At 38.5% G+C, this 17,213-nt stretch overlaps 1 protein-coding gene across 2 annotated transcripts in view; it reads right to left on the minus strand.

Moving 5' to 3' along the window:
- Positions 1 to 1,198: 1,198 nt before the first annotated feature.
- Positions 1,199 to 17,213, minus strand: part of aqr (aquarius intron-binding spliceosomal factor) — a 48,918-nt gene continuing 32,903 nt past the window's right edge. The window contains exons 32-35 of one of the 2 annotated variants that reach the window (XM_028000871.1): positions 8,213 to 8,298; positions 3,641 to 3,815; positions 1,857 to 1,961; positions 1,199 to 1,649 (exon numbers count right to left, since the gene is read on the minus strand). In XM_028000871.1, the coding sequence (XP_027856672.1) occupies positions 1,389 to 1,649; positions 1,857 to 1,961; positions 3,641 to 3,815; positions 8,213 to 8,298 (627 nt within the window). In that variant the 3' untranslated portion in view covers positions 1,199 to 1,388. The remainder of the gene's footprint in view (positions 1,650 to 1,856; positions 1,962 to 3,640; positions 3,816 to 8,212; positions 8,299 to 17,213) is intronic. The other variant, XM_028000870.1, reaches the window with a different exon arrangement.

The following is a 17,213-nucleotide window of genomic DNA, read 5'->3' on the forward strand; positions in this document are numbered from 1 at the left end:
TTGACGAGAAGTTAGTAATTGTTATAACCCAACCCTGAATTAAACCTAACATGCAATGGACTTTATTTAGGCTCATCAGAGGGGCAAGTACACTGCTCAAAAAATAAAGGGAACACTTAAACAGGTGTTTAACACTTAAAGTGTTCCCTTTATTTTTTTTGAGCAGTATAGTTTGAATGCACAAATTTTCAGATTCTTATATATTTAAAAAAAAAAAATTTTTATCTTTTGTCTTAAACTCTACAATTATGCACTATTTTGTGTTGGGTGAGTATGTGAAAAATTCAGCAGATTTCCCTTAATCTTATAAATAGTTGAATAAAAATGAGTCTCTTATATGAAAGTCCTTCACTTACTCAGTACACAAAATACTTCTAAACCGTCATTCCAATCCTTACTCTAGGAAACATAAATCCCTACCTACTACTGCTCCAGCAAAGTCCACTGAACCTTTACCTCAACTGCCCTAAATTTACACAATATGGCGGAAGAACAGAAAAGAATTTTTATGGCTTTACAGTTGACTGCAGAAAATGTGTCTCTCCACATTTATCAGCCCATGGTTCTCCAGCAGGTCCCTGAACTGGCCGAGGCACAAGCAGCTGTGCAGCTGACCTGCTGCGCTATCAGGCAGCCTGAGGTGTGATGTAACAACGACCAACCTCTCGTGCATGATAATGACTAAATTTCCAGTCTGCGTTTTCGCCTGCAGGGTTGTGAACCCCATTAAACTCTTAATCATAATTAATTTATGTTTAAATGGTCAAGCATTGCTTTAAACCTGGATCATGGATATTGCTCTTTATTTTAACACCAATATTAAATTCCTTCAGCCGATCTCATCCCTTATAAGAACTGTTCTGCAACATAAGTGTGTCTTTGGTACTGCACAAAGATGTATGAATGGTGAAGGATTTACTGTTGCTGGTTGAGTGACTGTGCTTCTAGAGGGCAGGGTGAAATCCCCCGGCATGCACACGGGTTCTTGGGTGAAGTGACTGACCTATAAATGCAGCTTAGTAGCAGCCTGCACTGCTGGTTTGGGTTGAGCCAGTCACAGCAGAGTTAAGATTACCATGAATGGATGAGCGTATCATGACAGAGGTTATTTGATAGAGTGAGAGTGCAACAATGATTATGTTTGGAGACAAAGTACATTATCAGCTTTGGTAGCTGCACATAAAGAAACAAGCCAGTATAAATAAAACGATTTTAGTTTCTTTAATAAAGTACTAATGGTTACAAAAATCATCTGCTTTAAAAAAAGGTAGCAAGAAAACATCACAAGGATCTTTGAGAAGCAGAAAACAGATTCAGTATCAATGTCATCACATGTTTTCAATGAAAAATATAATTTCTCCAAGTGTAGTAGTCCACTAACGGGTCCTCTACTGCTCTTCGTCATCCTCCTCCTCCTCACTGTCGCTGTCTCTGCCTGGATGCTCTGGCATCTTCGTGTGGTCGACTGTTTCCTGGTCCCCCTCTTCCTCCGTGGTCTTCTCTGCGTTTGGCTCAGGGTTCGCAGCTCCTGGGGTTTCCTGCTCCATGGGAGTTTCTGGCTGTGGTTCTGCGGAGCTACCCTGCTTTGTCTCGACTGCAGCGTCCTCCTGAGATTGTTGTGGAGGTAAAGCCAGTTTCTGCTGTTGCTGCTGAGAAAGATAAAAACACAAGGATTTTTAACAAATGAAATATTTTCACAGTAATTTTGGTAAAATGAAAAGAGTTGTTCTCTATACGTATGAATATAAATACCATTTATTTCTTGACTGGACATTTTTTAGAATAGCAGTGTTAGAAGTGGTTACAATTGGGTTTTTTTTACACATTCTAAGATAATGGTCCTGAAAGGTGTTTACCTGTCTGTACTTCTGGGAGGTCTGGATCATGTGCATGTACATGTTGTACACAAAGTTTGTCATCTCTGGCATGTCCTTGATGATCCGGTCGGGCTGCTCATCCCTCTAAAGGAGAGGAAGGGGGAGAAAAAGGCAATTTGATGTTTCAGAATAGTAATGAAATCAAAAACTCCTTGTATCTTGTTAGGGATCATTCATTAAGTTACCAATGGAGGTTTTATGGATTTACAGCAAAATCAGTGACGAAATTACATTTCATCCCCGAACACAAATTTTCCTTGCAGCTCCCACTTCTCACTGGCTAATGAAACCAAGTGCAGAATGCAGAGTCAGTAATTCGACAACATTAGCATGCAGACCATTTCTTGCAGCCTAAACTGCAGAGAGAGATGAGCAGAATATTTTATCTGCTGATAAGACTTTTGCTTTGCTAACAGAGAAGATCCTCACTGGAATCCTGCTGGCATCACGTCAAAGTCAATGAGACACTTGATGACTACAACTTAAATGTGGAAGAATTCTCTGTAGCGAAAAGTTAATAAAACTTGTTGCTTTACTGTAATTCAACTCACTAAACATACAGTGCCATGAAAGAGTAACCGTTCCCTTATATAACGCTTCTATTTTTGTCACATTTAACCTCTTCAGATTGCAGAACAAATTGTAAGAACAGACAGAGTAAATACAAAAAGCAATTTTCAAATGATTATTTCAACCATTAAGAGAAAAAATCTCTCCTAACCAACCTGGCCCTTTGCTTAATGAGTTAATGATTTACCCAACCCAACAGTTTCCATCCAGCAGTTGCCACTCATTTTTTCACAATATTTACCTGCAGTGACGTTGTCAACATCCTCACCACTCCGAGGAAAGTTCCCCACTATTTCATGCGTTCTCATTTTAAATATAATGGTTTTCATTGGTGTTTCCTGCTGTCCCAATCTAAGATGATTTTATAACCTTTTTCAGATCAATATGTTGGTGACTTTAGTTCTCATCTGTTCTTAAACGTCTTTAATTCAGAACAGAAACAAAGTTTTGAGACTTTTGGTCACCTTCATGTTGTGCAACAGCTGCTATTTGAGTGATTTTTATTAGTTAGTTGTTCCCATATGACCATGATAGTCTGGATAGCTTTTTCACCTTAATTAATTTAAATGATCTTAAAACATAATTAGTTATCTGTACAATGTAAACACATTGCTGCAACATTGTGTGCAAATACTCCTGTGAACCAAGTCAGCTTGCGATTTAGTAAGGCCAAATTTCTTGTTATCCTTGTGGTCGTGCGTGTTAGCAACAAAGGTTTAGCAACTGTAGATGGACAGGCTAAGCAGGGGCCGCATGTGTGTACCCAAAAGAGCTGTCCCTCGTGGGGATGAACACTCGAGATTCAGAGAAAGTGTCAGAGGCTGTGGGGTATTTTAGACTGCCCTGTTGCCACAGCGCGCCAGCCACTGAGATGCAGTGACCAGACAACAGCCGTGTCACGCTGGTCTGGCCCAAGGTTTTATTGTTAGATCTTTGGGAGTTAAAAATAGCCAGGCCTGTGTTTCCCATGCTCACAAAGGGCCCCTGCACACTGATGTTAACAGATCAATCTCTCTGTGTAAAGTAGCAGAAGGTATAATAATGACAGAGTGGCACCGGATGGAGAAATAATTTAAGGAAGAGGAGACTAGCATGGATCTCAATGCATTTGCCTGACTCATGATAAGGAAGGTAAACAGATTACGAGAGAATAATTGATCCAGAGAGCAGAGCATGCATGTGGATGTACATACAGGCTGTTCCTGGCTGTAGTACTCGTGCGATCTGATGTGTAGCTGCAGTGGTCTGGCAGTCAGTTGCTTGAAGGCGGGAGTCAGCTCGAAGCAGTTCTCGAACAGTGACACCCGAGCAAAGATGTACAGACCCAATCTGGCTCTTGACATGGCGACCACAAGACGCCTCACATCCCTGTGGAGAGAGAACAAAAAAAAAACACAGCTGAGAATTGGTTTGACATGAAGTGGGGGGTGGGGGGGCAATATTCAAAGAGACATGAGTGGGAGGGGAAGAGGACTGTGAAATTATCATGTGCAGAGGAATAGCTAAAACTTAGATCAGGGTTAAAGGATACAGTAGAGACAGAGGAAAAAAAGGCTATGTAGCGTGGGAGGAAGGAAGGTTTAAGGAAGGATAAGAGGGACTAGGTGAGTGGGACAAATACAGAAGATGAAAGAAAAATAAAGGAAAAGGAGGCAAGAGGGAACATAAGCAGAGGAAGTGGGAGAGTAGAGGAAGGGGCAGATTTAGGTTACTTTTTCTTGCCATCTAAGAGAATTAAGAGATTAAAAAAGACAGAGGAGTAATTTCTCTATGAAGAAAGAAAAAATCCCACTTGGCTTGTTCTAACACATTTGTTAATATACTCTGCTGTCAAGGAACGCAACAGAAAATCTAAATACAGCCCCCCTTCAAGAGTATTAGCATTTCTGTTTCCAATGTTAATTCTACTAAAATCCCTTTTACGTAGATGCTGACAGACACAAATTCTCTATTACAGATACTAATTTTTAAAATTCAGGGTGGCTTCTTGCCAATACTTAAGACCAAGTTTATTGTAGCTAGCCTTTATGATTATTGTCACCTTTAATTTATTTTTTTTTCTAAGGAGGCTGGTTCTGTATGACATCATTACCTCTTTTGGTTGTGAATGAGCTTCCCCTGCAGCTCACAGAGCCAATGTTGGTCAGAAACTATTGTCAACTTGATTACATCTACCTAACTAAAGGCTTTGCAATGAATCTGAAGGTTTGGGAGGTTGTCCTCTAAAAGTAACATTTATATTTAACAAACATTTAAAAGGCTCTAAAAAATATGAATGAGTCTTGACATTTTTACTGGTAGTGCTTTTCGGAAGTTAGAAAAAAAGATGACAAAACATATAGATGTGTAAATCTGTAACTGTCATGTTGTATTTACTCTAACTTATGATTTACAGTAATTTTTCTATATTGTCCTCATACTCTAACGAAAGAAAAAAAAATGCTACACTGCTCCAATTAAGAAGAAATACAAACAGAGGGATGAACTCCATCCACATCGTCCCAACATTGTAGTTTGTGACAATGTTTGAGGGATATAAATAATGTGGCGAAGAACTGTTCTATAATTTCTCCTTGACAACGCAGGTTTGGAAAGAAAAACAGACAGACCTGCATGTGAACACATCATGAACCCAAAGGCAAGATGCACAAAAACTATGCTGAAAGTGAACTGTATCCACCTACTCTACTGCATTACAATTAATTCAATGCAAATCATACAAATCCAAGCAGAAACAGTAAACTATGTTTGTACTTTTAGTCACTGAAGAATAAGGATATAACTCAGTTATGATGGAGCATTTATAAAATCAAGGACCTTTTTTTTTTGAGAATATGGAAATGTATTCTAAAGTGTAAAATAAGTCCAGCTGAACAACTTGGCAGATTAAGAGAAGTAATCCTTTAAATATGCATGATGAGTTTCATGAATATGCAAAAAAGAGATTTTTGTCCAAAAAAAGAAAAAAAAGGCTTTTGGGAGCTGCTGTGTGGCATTTAGTATTTTAACAGCTCATACCGGCATAATATCGAGATTATTGCAGAAATTAATGCATAGTTCAAAAAAGAGGTTCACTGCTACAAACTGGAGAACTAAATGATAATTTTTTTCATATGCAAAATATGCAATAAAGAGTCTGAACCATGGAAGACAATACTGTGGAGGACATGAGCCAATCATCGTAGCCTGTGGACATGGCAGTGTCGAGAGATGCCCACCTGGGCTGTGACACGATGGGGCAAAGTGGACGAATAGCTACCCTTTGTGTGTCCACGTGTTTGTGTGCATCTGTGGCCTGTGTGCATCCCTGTCAAAGTGTGTGATCCTGTATGCGAGTGTGCCAGTGTGTATCAGCAGGAAGGTTTCTCCTGTCAAAGCCAGGGTCAGTTCATCATATGGTCAGCTGTATGCCGTTTGGTTGTCACGGCAGCAAATTGTCAAGAGGAGAGATGCAGGATCAGAGGAGAGGAAGAGGAGCATGGCTTATGAGGGTGAAGTTAGTGGCAGACCACAGTGATCCCAGTATATCTCGGTGATCCTTTCAGAGGTAACTGTGTCTCTAACATATGAATGAATCGCAAGGAAAGTAGTGTAAAAAGTATTTGCTGTATCTATATTACTGTGATTAAAGAATAACTGTTTGAGATGCACATTTAAATATATTTTGATGGATAAGAAATCCTATGAACAAATATTTTAAGATTTTAAAAAAATTAAGTATGAGACTTATGTTTGCTAGTAATCATAACCAACGTATGCTTAGTGATCATAATGAAATGTTGGACATTAAATAGATGAAGGATGATGATAAAAGGACTAGTAATAAAAAGAGGTGAATAAGATATATTCTGCATAATGTTTTTAAAGAAAATATGTGATTATGCTTCTTGACCTTTAAAATAATTTCCTAAAGCTAAATCAATAAAAAAGCCACAAATATTTTTAAAAATTGCTTCCTAGTTTCTGTCATTTTCAACAATTTCTCTCTTAATAAAACTACAAAGATGAACCTCTCATTACGCCGCCACTGGCTGTTCATAAATCACCAATCAAGATCTTCATGTTCCACACACATTAAAGCATTCATAAATAAAGCTGGCTTAGCAGGACCACAGGAAGGGTGGAAAAAACACTCCTGTTCTTCAGGATAAAACAACGTTATTATTCCATTGTTTAAAGACATTTTTGATGCACAAGTTATATGCAACGCTGCACCCAGTAGTGTTCAGGAGAAGAGAATTGCTGAATTTGACTGCAGTGAATGATGACAAAGATCAAATTGCAATACGCTGTGTGTGTGTGTATGTCTATATGACTGGGTTTGTATTGGATTGATTTGAGTGTTAATTAAATAGTCTATGACAAACATTAAGTAGGATTATTTGAGTTTGGATGAAAAGAAACATTTGAATAAGATGAGTCAGCTAACTGTTAGTCCCAATTTCCTAATATGATATTCTTGCTTTGGGATTGGCTGAGTCTGATAGTATTCTTTATTTTACTGTTGTTCCATGACAACAGTAACTGAGGTAAAATTACAGTATTGCCTTGTTTACTTAAGTCTCAAAAAGTAGCAATCTGAGGATAAGAAAAAGTTTTTTTTAATAATTTCATGCAGGCTCCAAGTTGATGAAATGTGATGAAATCTGGCAGGCTTGGAAGCAACACTTTCTGCAATATTCTCAAATGAAATAAGAATGCATGCTTTAATATTGCCAGGAAAATCCACATTCATGTTGAGTGTTATCACCAATAGTATGAAGCTGACTGAAAACTGGGTTTTGAGGACTTTGATGTTCAGTGCTGCCATAAATCATCCACAGAACTGCTGCAATGCCATCCACTGACCAATCAGAAACACTCTGAATGTGGGCATGGTAGGGTGTGAAATGTGTGCAATAAGATCAGATAGATGAGAAAAAGAGAGAAGCATGCACTGCCAAAAAAGATAAAGTATATTTATTGTCAGGGACATCAAGTCAATTCCCTATCTGTGAGATAAAAAATGGCCTTTTAAGCGTCTTGTTTCTGCCACCTAACTGGTCCAAGATGAGGGCTGATGTGCAGAGAGAGAGAGAAAGAGAGAGATAGTACTCAGCTCTAAAAGGAATGGCGTGTTATTTGCTCTGGAGTACCAATTTGTTGGCTGTCCAATACAGCGATAAAGCTGTGAGCTGTGCAATTCCAACAGTAGCTAATGTATATCAGAGCAAATATCCAGCATAGCTAACTGAAGTGCAGTGGATGAGTTCAGCCTCAGCTCCCTGATAATAAACCATGTGGCATATAAAGTGTAAGGAGCTCATTGAGATTTCATGGCAGCAGAAAGGCCACTAGACCACACATCAGTGGAATAAGGAATGAAGGGAGAGAGTCAGGAGCAAACGAGGGTCTAGGCCTAAGATGAGGGGAACGTAATGGGACAGTCATGGTGTTGGAGACAATTTTAATCTTCTTTTGGCTAACTTTCTTGTGTAAATAAAGAGGTTCCAAAAAATCTTTTGCAGCTGTCTCTATGGTGATCAGGATTTAAGGATGGATGGCTTGAAGGATAACACTTCAGAAAAAGGGAGTATGAAAATCAAAATATTTTTATACTATTAAAAATTAAATCTATTAAATAAAAGTATAAATAAACATTCCCATAAAGACATAGCATAAAAAATAGAAGTTGCATTTGCATAGGTAATATTGTAGAACAGCTACTGAGATTTTTTTTTATATCAGGTACATTTATTCTGCTTTGCATGCACTGGAATAATCACCTTAGGTGTCCCACAGCTTTGGTACGAACCAGCGAGAGGATGATGTAGTCATTCTGCTGACCCTGGAACCTGTCCACTGTTGTAATCTGCACACACAAGCACATTTTTTATTATTCAATAAACCCAAAGCACATCTGCATAAATTTGAAAGATTTGCTAAACAAGCTTCAGCAGCTAAGATGCTTTGCAAAGTAAATGAATGCGTTTTAGCCAGGTGGAAAGTTTTTTCCTGAAATGTTAAAAGAAAATATGAGTGAGCCTACTTTCCCTCTTCGCTTCTTCTTTTCTGGTTTCTTTCTTTATTTTTGAGAGGAGAGTGATAAGAAGCCGGCGTCTTCTTGATGGGCTGTTATCGCTGAGGGCCACATGGGCAGCCAAAAGAGTTAATGCGGCTTAAAGGGCATTTGCTATCACTAGCCTCTTAGTGGGGCCTCCTGAGAACCAGATCCAAGGTAGTAGGGGGCCATGCGGTTAGCCTCAATCAAAGGTTATTTTCAGAGGAGAGAAAATGCCTGAAAAGTACTTCTATGTGAGACTTTTCACTTTAATTCAAGCTGCTGGCAACTGTACTGACTTCAACACATAAGGAACATAAATGTCCCTGTGCTTTTATGCATTACAAAGTAAAGATATGGCTCCTTGTAAAATCTGAAGTAGTTAACTTACACGTTCCCTTGGAACTAATAACATTATTTAATACACATAACATACACAGTTGCATTATCTAATGAAAGTTAAAAAATAAGACTTAATTTGTTGACCACCAAAAATGTGTAATTGTACTTAAATGTTCATTTCTGGCACTCTGATTTGTTCACAAATGAAAGAAAGATTTTTTTGGATAAACACCCCTGGAAAAAAAACACCAGACTTCTGATTTATAGAAGTCAGGCATGAATAAGCATGCACTTTAATGCTGTTTTTCTTTTTAAAGTTCATAAAAAAATCAGACAAAAGTCATGGACCTTTGTCAGATTGTTACCATATGGATAACTGATAGTAATACTTCTGTGAAGAAACTAATACATGTATTTTTTTAAAACATTTAATGGTTGGTTTAAAACTAAAATTCTGTAAATTGATGTAGCACTGTCTGTCCTTAGAAAGAAAACTGAAAACAAAACTTCAAACCTCAAAGAAAACCTGGTCAGACCTAAGCTGAAGAGAGATTAAAAAAAAAAAAACTGAACGAACATTGGACATATGTCTAAAACAACATTTTTCAATGCCTCTTTTTGTATTGGCACCATCCCCGAGTGAAACAGGTGTGAGAATACACAGATAAATCCAGATACAGAGATATACAATATAAGATAACATTTATTCTCACTGTCTGACTTAGCTTAAAACCAGAAAAACTTTTTCTGCTTTAGGTGAGAAACAATTTTCCATTGTTACAAATTTCATCTGAAAAGCCACTCATGGAGGAAGAGGCCCTTAAACAAAGCAAACATAAGAAAAATCCAGATTAAGATGATGTGTGGATTCTTTAAATGGCAATTTTAAAGTATAAAACCTGTGGATAAAAGTAAAGATATTGTGATTCTGGGTTTTCTCAAGATCACAAAGAGAACCATTCAGCTAAAGGGATGTTTTTAAAGAAATGTGCTAAATGACATTTTATAAATCCAAGAGATTTTTACACTACTCAAATAAAGAAAAAAAGTGCATAGACAAAAGTTGCTCTTCGGAATCATTACTGTATGGAACACGTGGCTTTACAATAGCAATGTTCAGAAGAATTTAAAGCCCAACACAATGAGGTTAGTTTGTCCTCTATAGATGCTCACATTAGAACAGATCAATAGACCTCCATCAAGAAGCTGCACAGTGCTGGACTGGATACCTCACTCATGTTATATAAATCTTGCAGTGGCTGGAACTTTCTCCAATCTCATAATCCAAAGTAACTTGGAACTCCCACAGAACACCCTATCTTCGGTAAAAAGTAATGTGTTGAGTGTGTCTGTATGTGTGCTAAAAGGTATTTATTTATGTCTTCCTGATGTTTACGTTTTTTGCCTATGCAAACTCACCGGCAAAAATATGTTGTGTTTTTAAGCACATGAGGAATCGTGGACTGTATGTCTGCATGCATAAACGTATGCCTCTCACACCACGAGATGTGAGAAGCTTTTGACAAGTAGTTATTCTTGGCCCGGAGACACGGACGCCTATCGACATTCTCCCAAAGGTATAGCTTTTTGCATGGTGTTTAGTTATTTATGAGAAATCTTCCTGCGAGAGAATCACAGAGGTCATGTCAATGTGACACACACACGCCTGTGGACATGCAGGAGCACCATTACCTATACTGTGTGAGACACACACACACGCAACGCACCCGCCCACACACAACTATTTACAGGGGATCATTTTCTACCATCTTGTCTTTCTCCTCATTGTCAGAACAAGAATGACACACTGTCTTTCAGCTAATAGACAACCATGGAGTGTTGCACTCTTTTTGGTTATTTAATCCATTCTGCTACGTAGCATTCATTGTAATCACTGCTGGGAATGTGCAGATTAAGTTAGATTTTTAAACTATTTACGAGGCACGAGGAACAACAAAATCAATAGTGTGCCTTATTTTTGTGGGCTCTTGATGAGTTACTATTTATGACTTAAAGTTTTTAAAAAAACAGAACAAAAACAGAATGCAGGAAGACTTTCCTCTAATGACTACTATGCAGCATTTAGACATCCTGATTCATATTTTATGAATGAAAGGTATGCACCTTTCTTTATGTTATTACATTTACTCTCTCTCTCCAGTAATATAGTTTATGATAACTTAAAAGAGCCAGAGATGTGCAGAGAATGAGAACAGAGACCTTAAGTAAGAACACTCCATCATTTCTCTTCTACCCATGTTATATGTAAGAAAATAAATGGATGACTCACAATTCACTATTCAAGCTTTGACCTGATGATACAGATATTAGCCATTTCCAATTTCACTGTGTGAAATTTAAGAGAAGTAAAATATTGTTCTTAAGTAAAACAACAGTGCTAAAAGAATATTTTATTTTTATATAAGGAGCAGGAAACAGTGTTTCACTGTAACAAAATTTTATTAACAAGTTTTAACTCACTGGCTTTAGGATACAATATTAGCAACTACTGCATTTAGTATTATTAAAAGGTGAGTCTGTCAGTCAGATTTGTATTCCCCCAATAAATGTAAACCCTTAGATTAACTAAAGATTTTAAAAAAGGCTACCAACATTTCCAGATGTGGAATGTGTTCAAATACAGGACAAATCAGATAATTTTTTTCTGGTATTCCACTCAGCCTTCCTGTTTTTTTCTTCAAGTCTTGCTTCATCTTAAACTTAATTAACTACAGTCATGACTAGACTCATCCTGAAAAAATATATTTTCAAGCAAATAGCTTCCTATAACTCTGTGCTTTCATGAAACAAATGAAACACCTTGACATTTTTGAAAATAGCAAACCTTGAGGGGTTTTATTCACAAGAGTTTTGAGGTCAATGTGACCAGAAAGAACTGTGTTTGGATGGGGGAAAAAAAAAAACAAGACAATCATCCAGTTCTTGTCAGGAACAAATTTCTTAGTTGTATATCTATATAAAACTTTAATATTGAAAATCCATTGTAACACTAAGCAATTAAATGTCAAAGTAAAAAAAAGAACTTTGTTGAAAGTATAAGAAACTGGCTTATTGACATTCAAATGGAAATGTAGGCTAATGCCTCTCCTTTTGAGACTCCAACTGGTGCTAACCAGGATTTCCCGTCCTACTGAGTCTAATTAAAGCCATCAAAGTAAAGTAAGCAGGCTGCTGACATTTGCTTGGTTTTAGCAATTGTGACACACTGTCAAACACACTGTGGACCTGGTGCTCAGCGCCTGACCTTTCAGCCGCTCAGCATTTTTCTCATAAGAGTCCCTCTTTCCTTTTCATCAAGCGTCCTGTCTGGCCATCCTTCATTTCAGCACATCTAGCAGCCTGTCACTCTTGTCACTGTATCACTGGGTATGCACACTGACTAAGGATGCGAGCACTTTGACTGATGCTTTGTCTTGACTTTGCAAGACATCTTACATGGCTAAGCACAATTTTGGGCTCACTGTCAAAACAAGGAATATAGTTCAAGAGAAAGGATGGAGGTATGGTTGCACAGCAGAAGCTTCAGATAAGAATAAGAAATGGAAGTAAACACTTTTGCCCTGCAGGTGTCCAACGCACCGTTAATTTGGCACTCAAACTGATACCGTAAGTGACTCAATGGGATCCACGTCCGCTGACCCATTTTCACATTTTAAGAAATAGCTAAGAGGCTGCTTGAAGCTTAGTTAGAGATTCAGTTAAGCCCAAATATATTTGTACCCTTGTGCAGATTCATAATTAGGTAATCTTCTAATTTTACTAACATGTTTATTCAGACTGAAAGTTGAAATGACCTAGCCAAAGGGTCTGAAACTTCAATGACCAAAGACATTTTTGCCCCATAGTGGGACAGTTGGCAGCACTGTTTCCTTGCAGCAAGAAGGTCCTGGGAATTAATCCCAAATGGGACCTTTCATCCAAACTCTGCATGGAGTTTGGATGTTCTCCCTGTGCATATGTGGGTCTTCTCAGGCAGGACTGGCAACCTGTTCAGTGTGTATCCTGTCTTTCGCCCATTGAATGTAGGTAATAGGCCTACCCTGAAAGGACCAGAGGGTATACACATGTAAGGCTAGAAGGATGGGTAAAAATATCTAACACTGGAAATTTGTTGTTACGTTTAAAGAACCACCACTTTACCTCCACTTTTAGGCTTTAAAAAAAGATGAAAACATAAAAACCAAAGGATGATGAATACGTTTTCTTATATGGGATGTTGATATTTAAAAATAATTATGTTAAAAAAGATGCAAAAAGTTATTCCTGCTACTTGTAGTGCCATTCTATTGTGAAAATTCAACCTGGATCTGGAAAAAGAGGGTGCAGATCTCTGACCCGGTCAGATCCAACCATTATCTAATAGAAAAAATATTAAGAAATTTCCACTGAGGTCGGTGCGGTTCAGTTTGCTGTTATGGTCCGATGTATTTAGGAGAGCATTTCCACTTCCAGTTGGACTCTCACTGGGCAGGAGGAGCTAAAACCAAACGGCTAATGTTGAGTTATACTAGTGCGATGACTCAAGTAACCCACTAAAATGTCTCGTGTTTGTCGCAGTCAGTGACGTTTTTTCCGACCCCTAGTCACTGCATTGTTTTGTGTGATGCCAGTAACTCCGCCCTAACTACTGTACCATTGTCTTTTACTGAAAAGGACAACTGAAGGTCACCAAACTGACATGTAGGGATATAGAAGCTATGTAGAGATTAGGGTGATAGCAACAAGACCTTCCAACCTAAAACACTTCAAGCTCATCGTAAAAAACAAATGGTTAAAAAATGCTACCAGAAAAATACACAAAGCTTGTCAGTCAATTCATTATATTTTCACAACCTTTCAACACCTTGAAAACAGACATTGCATCTCTGCTTCAGTTAAACAGCCCACAATCCTGCACTACATTACCAACAAGGTCACATTCAACAAATACCACACGGTCAACTCAACACCCTCCTGCCCCTCGCAAAACACAAACACCAACAGCAACAAGATGGAAATAAACTGGATTGTTAATACCAGCCCAGTTTTACCTATGGGGCCGATATTGATATGTTTAAAAGGTGACCAGCATCCATCTCCACTTCCATCAATACCGATGTTACTGTCAATATATCTCTATTCCCCATCGTAATTTTCAGACCTTTCTCCAAATGTTAGCAATCAATGAGTGTATGAAAATATTCACGGCCAGTAAAGTAACAGAACTCAAAGAGGAAAACATAATCTTTGAATTGAGCTTAATGATCCAAAACAAAACAATTAGAACAGTGGGGGGGAAAAATTGCCAACAAGGTGCTGAATAATCATGTTAGAAAAAGAAAATGAAAAAATAAGGAGACAACAGCAGAGTAACTGATTAACACAGGCTAGACGAATACATCATAATAGTATTTTTTAGAGATTAAAAAGGGCACAATTCACATTCCTGCACCCACAATCAGTCAGGTGGTTAAAAGAAGGATTCTGCTTCATTTGGTCTCATGACCTGCAGCTGTTCCCAGAGTCTCATGATCTGATACAACTGAACAAAAAAACCTTTTATTGACAAAATTTTGTCTCTTGATGACTCACAGTGCAACACATAAAGACTGAAAGGCAGTGAAAATGTACAGCTGACAAATATTCTTAAAAGTGCACATAGAGCAATGTGCTTTTTTCATTTTCTATGGCTGAAAACAAACACCAATAGCTTTAAGATAATTGGGGATGGACCTCATCTCATATATGAGGTTGTGAAGTAAATGCCAGTGACCATATCTTGTATGTTAAATAGGTTTACGCATAAATGAGGTATAAAAATGTCTTCTGGGATTGAGGATTCCTTCAACATAAGGCATAAAACATATATCACCTTCAAGTTATATTACCCAAGGAGTGGATTGTGTTGCAGAGCTGAAACACTGCAACACAACGAGTAGTGGTTGTTGAATGCCTGGCAACTAGAAGTGAAAAACATCCAAAAATGCTCTCCCTAAAGATAAAAGCTGTTGTGACAATTGGTACATTTAGAGACTTGCAAGTCTCAGGATACCATCCCAAAATATAGAGTAAGAATAGAAGCATTATGTTATATGGGTGTAGGGTGTCCCTACGCTCTTTCAGGTCTCATACTGATGTTTCCAGTTTTGTTAGAGCCAAATTATAGACAGCGTTTCACCAGGAGACCTAGAGTGAGGAGCCCCGCCCCTTTCCCCCTTGCGCCTCAGACAGAGTTTGGGGAAAAAGATGGCGGTCGTTCTTCGTTCGCTAAAGCTGTTCTTGTTTACAGGCTTCCCACTCAGAAGAAAGGAGAAGAAGAGACAAAACAAAACAAACATCAATTGTTACAACTCTTTCAATACAGCTGAGACATGTAACATAGGTATAAAAAATATTTTTTCTGAGGTAACAGCCTGCGACGTCATCGATGACATCACGTCCGTCCCTGACTGTCACTGATGACATCAGACCGACAAAACGAACGTGATGTCATCGATGACATCGCAGGCTGTTCCTTCAGAAGTGCTTGAATAAGACGACCATGTGGTAATGTGAAGGCCTGTGAAGGCCTGGGATCCTTCAAGGACCTGGCCTGTGAAGGCCCTCGCACCGAACGTGGACGCGAGGGTCTGTGAAGACCAGGGATCCTTCAAGGACTTGGCCTGTGAAGGCCCTCGCACCGAACGTGGACGCGAGGGCCTGTGAAGGCCAGGGATCCTTCGAGGACCTGGCCCGTGAAGGCCCTCGCACCGAACGTGGACGCGAGGGCCTGTGAAGGCCAGGGATCCTTCGAGGACCTGGCCCGTGAAGGCCCTCGCACCGCCACGTGGATGCGATGGCCTGTGAAGGCCAGGGATCCTTGAAGGCCCTGGCCTGTGAAGGCCCTCGCACTGCCACCTGGATGCGAAGGCATGTGAAGGCCCTGGCCTGTGAAAGCCCTCGCACCAGCACCTGTATGCGAGGGCCTGTGAAGTCGTGTAAAAGTACCTTTCTACCGTTTCTACTCTCGGCTCCTTCCCTGCGTTGCTCTAGGGCAGTGGTTCTCAAATGGGGGTACGTGTACCCCTGGGGGTACGTGGAGGTACTGCAGGGGGTACGTGAAGCTTTTCAAAATATCTTTAAAAAATCAGTAGGCTCCTCATAATAAGTCTTGGGAAAAATTATTTTGTGAAAAGTTCGATAAAATATAAATGTGTGTTCATGCACTGAATTTTATATTCAGTATTTAGTTTCAATATCCTTTAAAATAAAACGGTTTGACTGGTTTTATACCTTCCTGGTGGTCACCGTCTTCTGTTTTTCTTTTTTGTTTAACCATGCAATGTTTGCAATATGGATGTATTTGTCAGGTTCACTGATATAAGTTGTTTGGCTTTAATAAATCAGACAGTGATTTTACAGCACTGTACCTCTTTTTAATTCCAAAAATGTTTTGCCCGTGTCAGGGGGTACTTGACTCAAAATATATTTTTAAGGGGGTACATCACTGAAAAAAGTTTGAGAACCACTGTTCTAGAGGGAATCGAGACCATCACAAAGTAAATGGCATCCGAAGGAAAGTAGCATCTGAAGACATCAACCAGGAAGTTAGGAAATGAACACAAACTGGTCTTTCAAAAGGAAGCACACTGCCAAAATAGTAAAAATGGCTTAAGGACAACAAATTGTCCTTAAACTAATTAAGGACAATTTGTCCTTAATTGGACAAATTGTCCGTAATTGCCTATTGGAGTAGAAATCACACAGCTCTGAAAATGTGTGGTCAAAGCTGAAAAGATGTGTCATAAAGGTCACATACAAACCTAACTTAGTTACACCAGCTTTGTTTGCACTGCTTAAAAAATTACTGTGCAGTGCATGTAAATATAACTTGATTCAACTGTATGTATTGTTGAAACCAGGCTCAGCAGTAGGGATGTAATAATACACCCAGCATGCAAGACAAGGCAATATTTATTTCCCCCATTTTTGTGCTTCCACAAATAGTTGATGTATCATGTATCAAACTGTGAAACTTGAATTATCTGTAATCACTGTAAAAAAGACAAATCAGTTTAGGTTTGACAAGTTCACTTACTGTAGTCTTTATTTTTGTCTAAATCCAAAGTGGCCCAAATGTCAGAAAAGTATTGAAACACTGATGGTTCTTTTATTTACATAGTCAAACGTTCTCCTAAAGCAAACACTATTCTGCTTTAAAAAAGCTTTTAATTTATTATGCATTCTATGAGAACTATTACGAGTTAAAAGATATTGTGTTCAACATTATGTAAAACATTTTTAAAATAATAATAATTCATGACACAGACAATTTCTTAGTGTGTGAAAAACACAGGTAGCAGCCATTCCCATTGATCTGATATATTATTTCTTTCTTTGTTCTT

Source organism: Xiphophorus couchianus, chromosome 19 (genome assembly GCF_001444195.1).
Source record: "Xiphophorus couchianus chromosome 19, X_couchianus-1.0, whole genome shotgun sequence".
Taxonomy (NCBI): domain Eukaryota; kingdom Metazoa; phylum Chordata; class Actinopteri; order Cyprinodontiformes; family Poeciliidae; genus Xiphophorus; species Xiphophorus couchianus.